General features: G+C 40.5%; 1 protein-coding gene across 2 annotated transcripts in view; it reads right to left on the bottom strand.

Moving 5' to 3' along the window:
* The window catches only part of KLHL29 (kelch like family member 29), a 390,541-nt gene that overhangs the window by 125,907 nt on the left and 251,509 nt on the right, over positions 1-13,125 (bottom strand). For both annotated transcript variants that reach the window (XM_066180004.1, XM_066180005.1), the window contains 2 exons: positions 12,331-12,472; positions 11,041-11,589 (listed from right to left, as the gene is read on the bottom strand). In XM_066180004.1, the coding sequence (XP_066036101.1) occupies positions 11,041-11,589; positions 12,331-12,472 (691 nt within the window). The remainder of the gene's footprint in view (positions 1-11,040; positions 11,590-12,330; positions 12,473-13,125) is intronic.

Raw genomic sequence — 13,125 nt, 5'->3', positions numbered from 1 at the left:
AGAGGAGCTATGTTCATGCTGAGCTGTCCATCTGCTAAGATTCTTGACTCCATTCATGAAATTTAAAATGGGATTGATAAATTCAAGTTGTTTAAGTGTGTAAATGCCTACATCACATCTATGGAAAGCTAGTTAGTACAGTAGAGAACCAAGAGTGATTCAACTGGGCAACAAGAGGAGCTCAGTGCAGCTGTTACCACACTGGGCCCTGGTGACCTCTGACATGTTCTGGGATAGCCAAGTCCCCCCAAGTAGCCAGAAGCTATGGAAGAGCTCTGTTCTCTCAAAACCCAGCAACTACGTAAGATGTAGGAACACATCTGGGATTTATATGGCCCTAACTGCCTGTGCTTAAATGCCTGAGTGACATTCTCACTTTCTAAATTTAAGTAAGGGAAGGAATCTTACTTAACAGACCTGATTGCTGGTTAGGGTTCTTATAACCAAGACTTCAGTTTTGAATATAGATGATTTCTTTGAATATAGATGATTATCTTTCTCATTTACTAACCACGAAGTAACAATCCAAGATGATACCATTGTCTTTTCCTTATTAGTGTATTTTTTCCCATATTTTGTTTTCCATTTCAGGTGTTAAGTAAAGGTCTGTTCATCTGTTTTTGGGACATAAATTCAAGATAAAAGGGAGGTTCCTTGAACTCTCCTGGTCCTCAGTTCATGGCCGATAGACGACTACCAACCCACACCTTCTTCCTTCCAAACTTGAAATATTAATTTCAGTGTCTTTTGCATAGGTCCAGACTATGTACTTATAAGCTAGATCCAGTCTGGATAATTATAAATTATACCCTTAAAACCACCTATCTTATTTCACTTGGAGGAAATATGGGTACCCCTTTTTTGGAGTACCTAGGTGGTTCCACTCTAGGGCTGGCTACTTCCTAACTCAGTGAGAAATTGTATTAAACCCCCAACATTCTCGGTGCATTTGAATGGGTAGAAATCAGACAATGTTACCAACTCAATACATGTGAAAGAACTTCACATTTTTTAAATAGGTCCCTTCTCTTATTAAAACATATTTTGATACTTAGAATTTGTCTTCTAAATATGTTAACACATTACTTCTAGACAGTTATATAGATCTTTAGTACATAAACAGCCCTTCTCTACTTTACAAGACAAAAAGAAGAGTCAAGTCTCAGGAAAGACCAAATCTTACTGAAATACTGAATCCACCACCTCAATATCCACAAATTTGGACAAAGACACATGATAAAATAATTTCCTGGCTTTAGTAAAATTCTTGATTGAGTTTACCCTTAAAGCCAAGAGGTGTTCTCAGCACTATTTTATCTCCCTAGAAGACTAAAATCGAGATTCACTGCACAAAGTTTGCCTATATTGCAGTTTTAAAAGAAAGAAAAAAAAATAAAAGAACAAAGTAATGATGGCTTATCTAAAGGCATGAGGGCACTTCCAGCAGAGGGCTGTCGAACTCGTTTAATTTCTCAAAGAAGAAATTTTTATCGGTGTGAGCTTTTCAGAGATTGGTTCTTCCTGAAATGTACTGAATTTTTGCTCGTGAGCAGATTTGACTGACCTTAAACAGCTGATCCTTGGACAAGATGTCAAATTTGCTTGTACTGTTCAATCAAGTAAAGTACAATGAAGAGTTTCTTATTCTGGAGCTGAAAGAAAATGAGCCCCTGTTCCTGATGCATTTCTACAAATGAAAGAGAGATTCATGTATTTCTTTGGAGGGTGATGGTTCTTTACATCCTGATGATTAAGTATCTGCACATTCTAAACCTGAAATCACTTGAGTGATTCCTGCTGGAGGTACCTGCTATCCATCTAGCAAAAGTTCTTCTAAAATGCTGCTACAAAGTGCTTCTCTATTTGGATGTTCAACAAGGATTCCAAATCAGAGCTCTAACCATCCTACAGGAAAACAAACAAAACCCTCAAAGAAAAGGATTATTCTTAAAATGGCACAGTATGGCCATCATAGGAGAATATCTAGCAGAAAAACATCTCAACAGAGCAAATTCAGCAATCTAGAAAATCCACATCTGTAACAAAGTCCACACAGCATGCTGGAAAAGGCAAAGAACAGAATCTTGTATTTCCTAGGTTACAGGTAATGGGCATCTACTACCACTGCTCCTCCTTCTGTTTTGCACAGGACTGTAGTGTTTTGTGCAAAATGATCCTTGCTTTAAAGGATCCACAGCTTGGGGATGTAAGAAAAACTTCCCTCTTCCTTCCCTCGGAAAAGGTCACACAGAGGAGTTGGGTTTTATATTGGATTTGGATACTCTATAAATCAGTCAAACTGAACAGGAGTGTGAGCCCACATTGCTCTTAAGACTTCTATTTTAGCCAAATTTGTCTTTTTTTGTACCATCTTCCTCATCCTCAACCAAATACTTCCATGTGCAGATTGATGAGCAAAACACATTTTGTCTCCCTCTGAAACATCAGAGGAATCATGAATGAAAAACATAATGTTCTTTTTAACTCTACATTCTTGTAATTTTATTTATTTTGAGTAATGCCAGTGTGCAATACTCTGCAAAATACAATGTACAAAGTCTTGAGGCAAACCCTCCCTTCTGTTTTAAGTATTGCATAGTCACATGATGCAAACTTGACTAAGCATCTTGGCACCTTCTCTAGGCAAATGCTTCTGACTTAAACAGTCCTGGTTAAGTATTTCTCTTCAATCTACTAATTTTTTTGCAGCTCAGAGATTTTTCCAGTACAGCAGTAAGTACATAAAACACTTAATTCTGTAATTTTATGAATTTAATAGGACAGAACTTCAGGCCGCTTTTATTTGCACATCTACATGGTGGAAGTTTTGTCTATAAGTAATCATTTCTGCATGCTTATCTACCCCCTTCCTCATGATGATTTCATCCCTTGATGATACTTTCTTAAATACCTAGCCTGGGAACCTAATGTAGTGATTTGTAAATATTAAGGTGGAAATACACGCAAATACCTTTTAAATGTCACTTGTTACAACTAGAAACCATGTATATACATGTAACACTAACCAGACTGAGTGGAAGAAGCTTAACCAATCCTCCTGCGCAGAATGAACTTAATGACAAAAGTTTTATGTCCTCAGAAGCACTTTGAAGATTTGAGGCGTTATGTAATCCCATATTATTATTATTATTATTATTATTATTATTATTATTATTATTATTATTATTATTATTATTATTTTTACTATTATTATTATTATTGACCATGGCTCAAAGCTTGCCTCGCTGTGGGACAGTGGAGCCTATCATTAGCAATCTCAAGGCACAGCAGGGTAAGAAAAATAACTATTTGGAAATGTTTGCATTTCTCAAATCTGTTTAGATTTTTTAAATTTAACATGGGACAGAATAATTCTCATTCTGAATGCAACGAGACAGAAATGATTCTTCTTCATTCAGAATTTAGACACTGCTCCATGGAGGACTGCTGATTAGAAAAAAAAAGCATTCCCACCTTCTTGTAAGGAAACCAAAACCCATTTGCAATTTAATAAACCTGCTTCTCTGGAGACCTCCAGAGGTCACAGAATAGCCCATTTTGGGAACATTTGCGTATATACATAAATGCACAGTCTGGATCTGGATGGATGTAGCTTGTTGAGTTTGGATTGAGTGTGAAGTCCCTATTCTCTGCTGACTGTCCATGTTTTAAGTCATGACATCAGAAGAAGTGGAATTATGCTGCTGTAAAGAAGAAATCTTAGTGGGAAATTCTGGGAAAAGCCAAACTTGAGGAAAAAACTGAACGCTCAGTAAAGGTAGCTTTAAAGTGACTCCAGGCACAGGACAAAGTGAAAGGAAACTGGTATGTTTCCCATTGCACCCAAAGGGATGGATGCAGACAAGAGCTGCACCTAAATATGTGCTGAGTTGAACAAGACAGAGGACCAAGGGAAGACAAGGTCAGAGAAAACAGATATTAAACATGAGTTCTGAAAGAAAAATGGCAACTCTGCATGTGTTCTGGACAACTAGCAACTTTTAAAACATCCAAATGCAGTTCCAACTAACTGCAAGGGATTGTTGGAACAGTATTTGGAAGGACGGATGAATGGATGGATGGATGGACGGATGGATGGATGGATGGATGGATGGATGGATGGATGGATGGATGGACGGATGGATGGATAGGCAGCCTGCCTGAAAATTTGGTCTGTATTTATAAAAAGTTGCCACTTATGTATTCTGTGCCAAAAGAGATCCTAGATTTGGTTATCATCCAGCCCCTGAGAAATTTTGTACTTTGTGAATATAGCATTGTGTGGACGGGAGAGAAAATAGTAATTCAACAGAACTCTGCCGCCTCTCAGTCTTACGTTGAATGCATTTGATGGCCACTGTCATGGACAAAACTATATTTGGTAAGAAATCACATTCTAAGCAAACCATATCTTAAGACTACAGAGTGGGAAAGAATTCAAGACAACTTCAAATGTATCACTGTCTAATTAACTAGGTGGATTTGCAAATGATGACATAATATTGTGCAACAGTAAAATCAAAGTTCTTCAGCTCTGTGTTTTCAACAGATAAACTACAGTTATAAATCTGATACTTATTTAAAAAAGAGGTACAAAAAATAGCAGCAAGGACTAGATGACTTTTAAAAGCAGTTCCAGAGAGTTTTGACTCACTTCAGCAATGCCACAGTTTTTTTTTATATAATAACCCACGTAAAATATTGGTGGTGCTGAGAGGATCCTCCTCCAGTTGAAACGTGGAAATCTCAAGTCACTGACATACTGAGAGATGTCAATCAAAAGATAATTCAATCACATTTTTTATGCTGTATGTGTAGCAAGGCAATGTTCTAGGACAATTACAAGTCCTCTTTGACTCTTCAGTGCAGTAAATCTCTGTCTGTCACGACCTGACCAACAGTGACATTAAAAGGACAGGAATTACAGAAAATACCCTGCTTGGACCACAGAAAGGTGAAATGTATTTCATTCTCCCTCAAGTGATGGCTTAGATACCCTCATCAACTTCTCAGTCCTGTTAGGATTATTTTAATGAAAGAAGATGGTAACTAATATTGATAAAAACTTGATTTTAGAGGACCTGTTTGCTTTAAGTTCATTATTGTGCATGAGCAAACGAAAACACGAGCCAGCAGTGTGCTCTTGCAGCTAAGAAGGCCAGTGGTACTCTGGGTTGCATTAGGCCAAGTATTGCCATGAGATCACAGGAGGTGGCCCTGCCCCTCTGTTCAGCACTGGTGAGGCACCACTTAAAGTGGCATGTCCAGCTCTGGGTTCCTCAATACAAGAGACATACAGGAGAGTCCAGCAATGGACCATGATGATGGTAAAAGGACTGAAGGACCTCTCCTAGGAGTAGAGGCTGAGACAGCTGGGGCTGTTCAGTCTGGAAAGGAGAAGGAGGCTCAGCAAATCTCGTCAATGTATATAAATTGGAATTAAATAAATGCATATAAATTGCCCCTGAAGGGAGAGTGCAAAGAGGCTGGATATAGGCTTTTTTCATGGTGCTTACTGTCAGAACCAGAGGCACTGGGCACAAACTGAAACACAGGAAGTTCCCTCTGAACATGAGGAATCATGTTTCTGTTGTGGGGGTCACTGACACTTGCTCAGGGAGTTTGTGCAGTCTCCATCCTTGTAGATATTGAGAAGTCATCTGGACACTGTTCTGGGCAAACATCTCTAAATGACTATGCTTGGCAAGGGGGCTGGGACCAAACACCCTCCAGAGACCCCTTCCAACCTCAACCATTCTGTGGTTCTGTGAACTCTTGAGCATCATTACCAAGTTGAGCTTACAAATGACCACTACTCATCTGTACCTTGGTACCATTTAGGCCATCCCAGGAAAACACCACTGTTCTAAGGAAAACACAGTTAGACCCATTCACAGTGCTAACAATTCCATGTTAATCTAACTGTCCTACAAACAACCAGAGAGAATGCAGTTATTTCTACTGTAGATTTTCTTCCCTACAACTATGTGCATAGATACCCATGTATATCTATAAACATGTACAGAGACACACCATACAATTTTATGTATAATTTTGTATCTATAATTTTAAAAATCTATTTATCTCTCTACCTTTCTAGACAAAAGGGAGATTTTCCTATGCTTACACAGGCCACATATTCTGGTGTAAGGCAGAGAAAAGAAAAGAAGCTTTCTAGAATCTTCATCACACAATATCCTTTAACTAGTGTTACTAGAATTACAAATTTTAGGTTACATGAAGAATTTAAACACTTTCCACCCCCCAGCATTCACGTCTAGAACTAGGTGCACTCACAGAAACGCAGGTAAAGCTGAAATCCCTTTGAAAATTCAGCCTTTTCTGAAGAAAAAGTTGATAGTTATTGACAAAATGTACTCTGCCTTGTTACTATTCATGATTAAGGAAAGTAAATATTGTCTGAGGCCTAATGAGAATTCCAATGCAATAAAGTCAAGTGTGAAAGGTGCAATCAATAAGTGATGATGCAACAGTATTCATTTGTAGTTTTGTTATTGTTTAGTTCATGCTATTTGCTGATGCTTGAAAATGAAATGTTAAGAAATTAGTGTTACAAGGATTAACATTCAGATTTTATTTCTGATATTGTTATGTTTCTACAGTCATTACACTCTGAACACTAATTAGCATCTGCTTTCTTTTCCCACTAGTTAAGGACTGCAAACCAAAGAATTATAGAACACAAATACTATGGAAACGAACATCAGTATTTTCCATGAACAGCTACAAATTAAACCCCATGATGTCCATGGTTAATTTTACAATGCAGGAGTAAGTACTACAATAAAGTACTGCATTTTCCTCATTTTTTGTGTTAGAAACTATGCTTCAAAGTATATTGAGTTTATGAAGGGAGCGTATTTCCAAATGTGTAACAGATCTCAGAGTCCAAGCTGGAACGTTTATGTTCTACATATGACAGAGGTATCCACCAAGGGCTCAGCTTTGGATTTACAAGCCTTGAGTACCAGGAAGCATGCCCCAGGAAACAGTCAAGGGCTGAGTTACTCAGTTTCTGCAAGGAAACCAATCTCTTCCAGTCATTCATCAGACTGATCATTTCCTCTCTGTTTGCCTCAGCTGGATTAGCAGACACATAGACAATGGTCTCTGCCACTGTGCCATGGCATGGGACACTGGTACCTTGTGTCAGAAATTGAAGGGATGATTTTCTGTCTTCCCTGCAGGCACATGGTACAAGTGACAATTTGTGCTGGCCACCTCATGTAGCCTGAAGATCCTGAAAATATGTTTGAATATTCTTTGCAACTCTGTATTTTCTAAAGCCACGTAAAAATTTGACTGTGAGAACTTCAGTGGATTTTCACTGAGTACATTTACAATTAACATCTTTATGTTTCTGAATAGTCTGCTTTATTAATTGCTCTGGCACTTTAGATAACAGAGCAAGGTTTAGGACATGGATTGAAAACAAGGGCTGGTTCTGTCCTAAAATATTTGGTTACATGTCTGTGCTAAGGTGTCATTTCTTTTGAAGTCAGCTAGGAGTATTTGGCATACATCCTATCCAAAGTAAAACTACAGGCCAAAGCAGATGCCTCCCAAAACTCCTGTTCATTGTGTATGGTGAAAGACCCCATGCATTTCACAAGGCAGCTCTACAGTTCTTCACGGATTGCTAAAAGCAGTAATTCCTTTGAAACTTTATTTATGTCTCTTGCAGTGTAACAACTTTACAAATTCACTAAGTAAATAGATCATGTAGTTAAAGTTAATTTGTATTTAAAGTATATAGCCCATCCTGACTAAGAAGATTGTCTAATCCATACACAATTTTTCTTACAAGTAGTTTCAATGGAATTGGGTAAAAATTAGCAGTAACACTGGAGAATGACATATCTGTTCTACATCATGGCTCTTGTTATCAAAATGCATTTTTTGCAGAGCCATAGAAATGACTCTTTCAGTCCTGAGATCTCTTGACCTATTGCAAATAAGATGGCATTTAACTTTTGACAACTTATTTATATATGTGTATTTAGAAACAGCTGAGTAAGAAACCTAGTTCTACATGAACACAGTATAAAATGGCCCAAACATGAACACAGCTGAAGGAAAGAGAATTATGGCAAATAAAACATGATGTTTCCAGTCCTTAAGAAAATCTAAAAATATAAGAAACCCTATCTTGTTAACAAGAAAGAACTGTTCTTTCACTTAAGGGATGGTTAGGCAATTATTCAGACCTGGACAAGACTGGATTGTCAAGTGAAATAATAATTCAGAGTTCCATAGGATAATGAGATAGATATCAAGCCCATTAGCAGTGGCCCTTAGTATAATACTGGCCAAGGTTCCCCAAGAAAGAGAGAGAATATTTAAATGAAACTTGTAGGGAACTAGTTTGAACTTGTATATTTGAAAAGCTTAGTACTGTCTCCTAGTTTCCATTCATTATTGGAGAGAAAGGTATCTATCATGTAAGACTGTGAAATCAGTCAGGCTTTCGAGACTGAAATCCCTGAGGGCAGAAACTAAAACATAAAATAATTAGAAAACCAAGCCACATTGAAACTCACGGAGTTTATATTAAGAATCTTATTCTAGTGAGATTTTAAGGTCTGGTTCAGCACCCAGTTGTCTCCCCTTTCCTCATTGTTTCTCTCTCATTCAAAACAAGCAAATCCAACATATATCTTCTCTGACTTCAGAGGTGTCATGAAGAATGACAGCTTTAGAAGTAAGGGCTTTTCAGATTGGAAAGAGAGGAAGGGATTACTGTATCTCTATAAAATAGGTCCTGCTTAGGAGACATTTGTATATGCATGCTTCATTCTGTTCTGTTTGTTTGCTCTTAACCACTATGGGAATAACTCAATAGCTGGTCACAGAGAAGATTCCTAATCCCTGGAAAAACAGTTGTCTAGCCTGCAGTTTATGAGGTACAATATGGCTAATGTGTCAGCAGTTGCCATGGATAAGAAATAAGAAACTGCTTGTTTTAATATTCTCCTTATGATCCTTCTCCTAGGTACAGGAGTTTCCAAACACAGGAGCAGATCTAGGTCTGGCATCCTCCAGTGAGGAACTCTGCTCCGCACTTTAATGAAGATCTCCTGGGCTGACTGGTCTCTGGGTCTCTGGGGGTCTCTCTGGGGCGCTCGAACTATTAGGCTAGACCAGGGTTTACAGCAGGTTAAGCAAGAAGGCTGACTAAGAATTTGTAAATCAAATATTAAAGACTGATTAAATATTTTACGATCTTTTTACTTAGGCTTTGATTTGAAGTTTACTTCATCTGCTAGCCAGAGATCTGCTGAAGGTTAATTGATGGAGGAAGAGTAAATAACAGCTCATACTGCTGGCCCTAAGTATGCGAGGCATTTAGGAGTATTCCTAACCTCAAGTCTGCAATCACTGACGTGCTCATTTGTCTCACTAGGTTAGTGTCACTAGGGGCTCAGATATGTGATCAAATTACTGCCGTGAAAGTGGTTTAAGCTTATGTGTTTTCTCTTGTATTGTATTTTTGCACATGTCTCCAGTGACACCAAGTAATCCTTTAAATTGCGTTAATTTGATCATGCATCTGAGTACCCAGTGCAGCAAATTGGGATAGGTGACTATGGGAAGTGGAGATGATGCCTCTTACAAGACAAATAGCTCCTACGGAGGAGAGAGACATCCAGCAGAACTCTGTCGACCAGGATTAGAGTATAAATCTTTCCCCTTTCTCCTTCTACAAAATCAATGGTTTGTAACTTATAAACATGACCTGACAAATTGCTTTTGTGAACTTTGGGCTTTTTTCTTCTTTTTTAAAAGGAAAGAATTAACAATACTCTTATAATTGTTGGTTAATTTTTGGCTGCTCAACTGGACTGGTGTCATTTAAAGCCTATCTAGAGAGAGCATAAAGAAAAATTCGGAAGCTCATCATCCAGCAAGAGCCCTCATCATATTTAGGGTTTTGACTTGAAAACTCAAAAGCAATCCAAATATCTAGTTTTACAAAAGTACTGCTGACATTGTAACTGAGCTCCTTTTCAAGGGAACTTTGGTAAGGGTTTACACACACCAAAGCACAATTTATGTAAAGAGCAGGAAGAGTTATAGGACTAATCATTTTTAATAGAGATTCCTTGTCTTTAATTCAGAGCTACACAACAGAACTTAATAGCTTGCGCCAAATAAATAATTTACACATGGATTGTGTCTGAATACAAATGCATACATAAAATATCACAGACTTAATGAAGGTGCTGGTTTTTTACAAAATCAATTTAATTGATTTTGTTGATAGGTCTGCATTAATATTTTTGTAAGCTCCATTTTGCTTTACCTCTACATGTGGCCCGGTCGTGATTTGTAAGGGAGGAAGAGAAAACTCTGCAAATGCAATTAGAAACTCAGCACACAGAGTGTTGGTAGTTTTGAAGTGCCTGGGGTAAGACACTTGGAAGTAACACTCCAATGTGACCCGGTAGAGGGGCTCATTTACAAAGTACTCCTCAGAAAAGGTCAACCTCTCAGAACGCTCATGACTATTCAGTCATACGTTTTGCAGCATTTCAACCCAATGAAGCTGGTAATGAAGAGTTTTTCCCTCAACACCGAACATGCTGGGTTGTTTAGCTGCAGTCAGCTTTCAGCTTTGACTAGTGTTTGGCCTGAGCTCCTACCAGAGCAGGGAAAAGACAAAGGCTGAAGAAGGTGGTCATTGTTGTGGGGGATACACGACTGCAGCCAGGAGAACAGTGGTGGGATGGAAACACGGGGTGTATTCACAGGGTGAGGCATGGGATGATGGCTGCTTTACCCTTGGGAACACCGGCTTATCTGATGGGCCTGAAAGCTGCTTTTCACTACTTTTCGCCCACAGCTTGTTGTACCTCCTGTTAACACGCTGCTTTTTGCCGTCTAAAAGCGCTGCATTTTAGAAAAGCGCGTAGGCAGCCACTGTAGCTGGCGGGCCCACAGAGAGCGGCAGGGACGCTGAGGGCCGGCCGCCGCCCGCCCCCGCTGCGCGCCCGAAGAGGCCGAGTTGGCCCGCCTTACCTTTGGGGTGCCAGGGGTCCGTGAACTCGTACTTCCCCACGCCGATCGTCCGCAGCATCTGCACCCCGTTGGTGTTGTCCGGGCCGCCCGCCGCGGCCGCGTTGGGGGGCAGCGGGGCAGCCGCCTGCCCGTTGGTGGCGGGCGCGCTGCTGGGCAGGGCGGCCGAGGGCAGGGCTGGCGGCGGCGGCGGCAGCATGGGGCAGGCCAGGTGGCCATTGCCCACCGCCCCGGGGCCTGGGTGGGCCACTGGGCCCACGCCGCTCATGGAGGACATGCTGAGGGGCTGGCTGTTGGTGTACAAGGGCTGGCTCTGGAGGTTGACCACCATGTTGCTGAGGGGCTGGGAGGGCTGCGGCTGGAGCTGGTAGTGGCCCGGCATCAGCGGGAGCTGGGGGGTGACGTGCGGCGGGAGAGAGGGGGTGACGCCGATGACGGGGGCCTGGACGTTGGCGGCTGGGCTGAAGGTGGGCGGCTGTGTCATCCCGTAGGAGTGCGTGATGAGGGCGGGCTGGCTGCCCGCTGCCACCGTGGTGACCCAGGGTGCTGCACCTGTGGCATGAAGGAAGGCCGGCAATGGCGGTGGGTTCGGCACGGGGGAGAACAGACGTCACCACCCTCATCCTTCCCCTCCCACACCTGTGGACGACACCAACACGCCCCGCTGCACAATACCTAAAGCAGTACAGGATCTGGAGTCATTCCCAAGCAGTAAGTGCATAAAATTACTGCAGCGATGTGAGCACAATTGTTAAAATACTCATCAGGTGACATGCGGCATGTTTGTGGTTTTATGTATTTTGCACTTTATGCAGCTTTAGCACACGCTTCCAAGAAAATTAACCTCTTTCCCCACTGTGCTTTCACGGCTCCCTGACAAACACTCCGTGTGTATAATAATGGTCTCCAGCCACTACAAAGACATTGTAATTAGGCGTCTGGCATTGCAGCACAATGTATGATATGTGTCTGGAAGCTGGAAATCATTTCAGGTAGTTCTGGACATAAAAGAAGTCTTAAAGTATTACCGAGAGCCTTTCCCTCTAGTGAAGGCAGAGAAGGACAAAAAAAAAAAAAATCCGCACTAATGAGCTTGCAGCATCTTAATACATTCATATCAGCCCCGGCATAGAAGAAACTTGAGGGGTCTTTACAATGAGGGAAAACCCCTGCTAAAGAATAAAGAAAGGGCTCACAATGAAGTCTAATTGACAGAGGTAAATGGAGATAGTGTATTGAATTTGCTTTGAACGATTTTCCCTGGCAGAATTACAAATAAGATTAGAGACATACCTGGGTTTTCATTCTCCCTCATCTGTTTAGATGGAGGCTCATCAGTGTCCCAGGGCGTGGACTGATTGATGGGTGTCTGTCCCCACCTGACGCTCGTTGCAAGTCCTTGAGGCTGATTTTCAGTCTTGGAAATGCAAGGTGTCTACCAGAGAGAAAGAAAAATACAGAAAAAAAATGTTTTGACTATTGGGATTAATTATGGCTCCTCATAACTAGTAGCTTGGTTGTTGGTTACAGTCCAAGAGGATATCCTAAGATCTTTCAACATCATTCATTTGGGGGTTAGACTATGTGATCACCAGAGGTCCCTTCCAACCCTAACAGTTCTGTGATTCTATGATTGTCCTCCAGGTTTGCATGAGATGTCCGTATGGAAATACAATATATTTGAAAAAAATGCTTCTGAAAATTTAATATATCCACCTTAAAAAAAACCCAAAATCCACAACAAACTAGTATTTTCAGAAATAAGTCGCTCCATGTGCCATAAAAATAAAAAAAACCCCAACAAACAACAACCCAGATATGGTAATATCTACTCAGTGGCAGCTATATAAAATGGAACAATCTTCTGCTTGCTCAATTTCTTCCAAAACTACTGAGTTTTGTTTAGCAGGAGGCAGAACAAGAGAGACTTACTTACAACTGTAGGACAAATTACTGTAGAACAGTAAAGAGAAGTCTTTGTATTTACTGTCTGTCAACCCTTGAAATTGAATGCCAATATAAAAAAGTAGCATAACATCACTGGCTGTTAGAGTGGGTATGTTGGCAGGTCTTCAGAGAGGTTAAAAT

This window comes from Chamaea fasciata, unplaced genomic scaffold (genome assembly GCF_029207755.1).
Source record: "Chamaea fasciata isolate MVZ Bird 193981 ecotype frontalis unplaced genomic scaffold, bChaFas1.0.hap1 SCAF_3, whole genome shotgun sequence".
In the NCBI taxonomy this organism is placed as follows: domain Eukaryota; kingdom Metazoa; phylum Chordata; class Aves; order Passeriformes; family Sylviidae; genus Chamaea; species Chamaea fasciata.
Note: the sequence above shows the minus strand (reverse complement) of the source record. Positions and strands in the feature narration are given on the sequence as shown.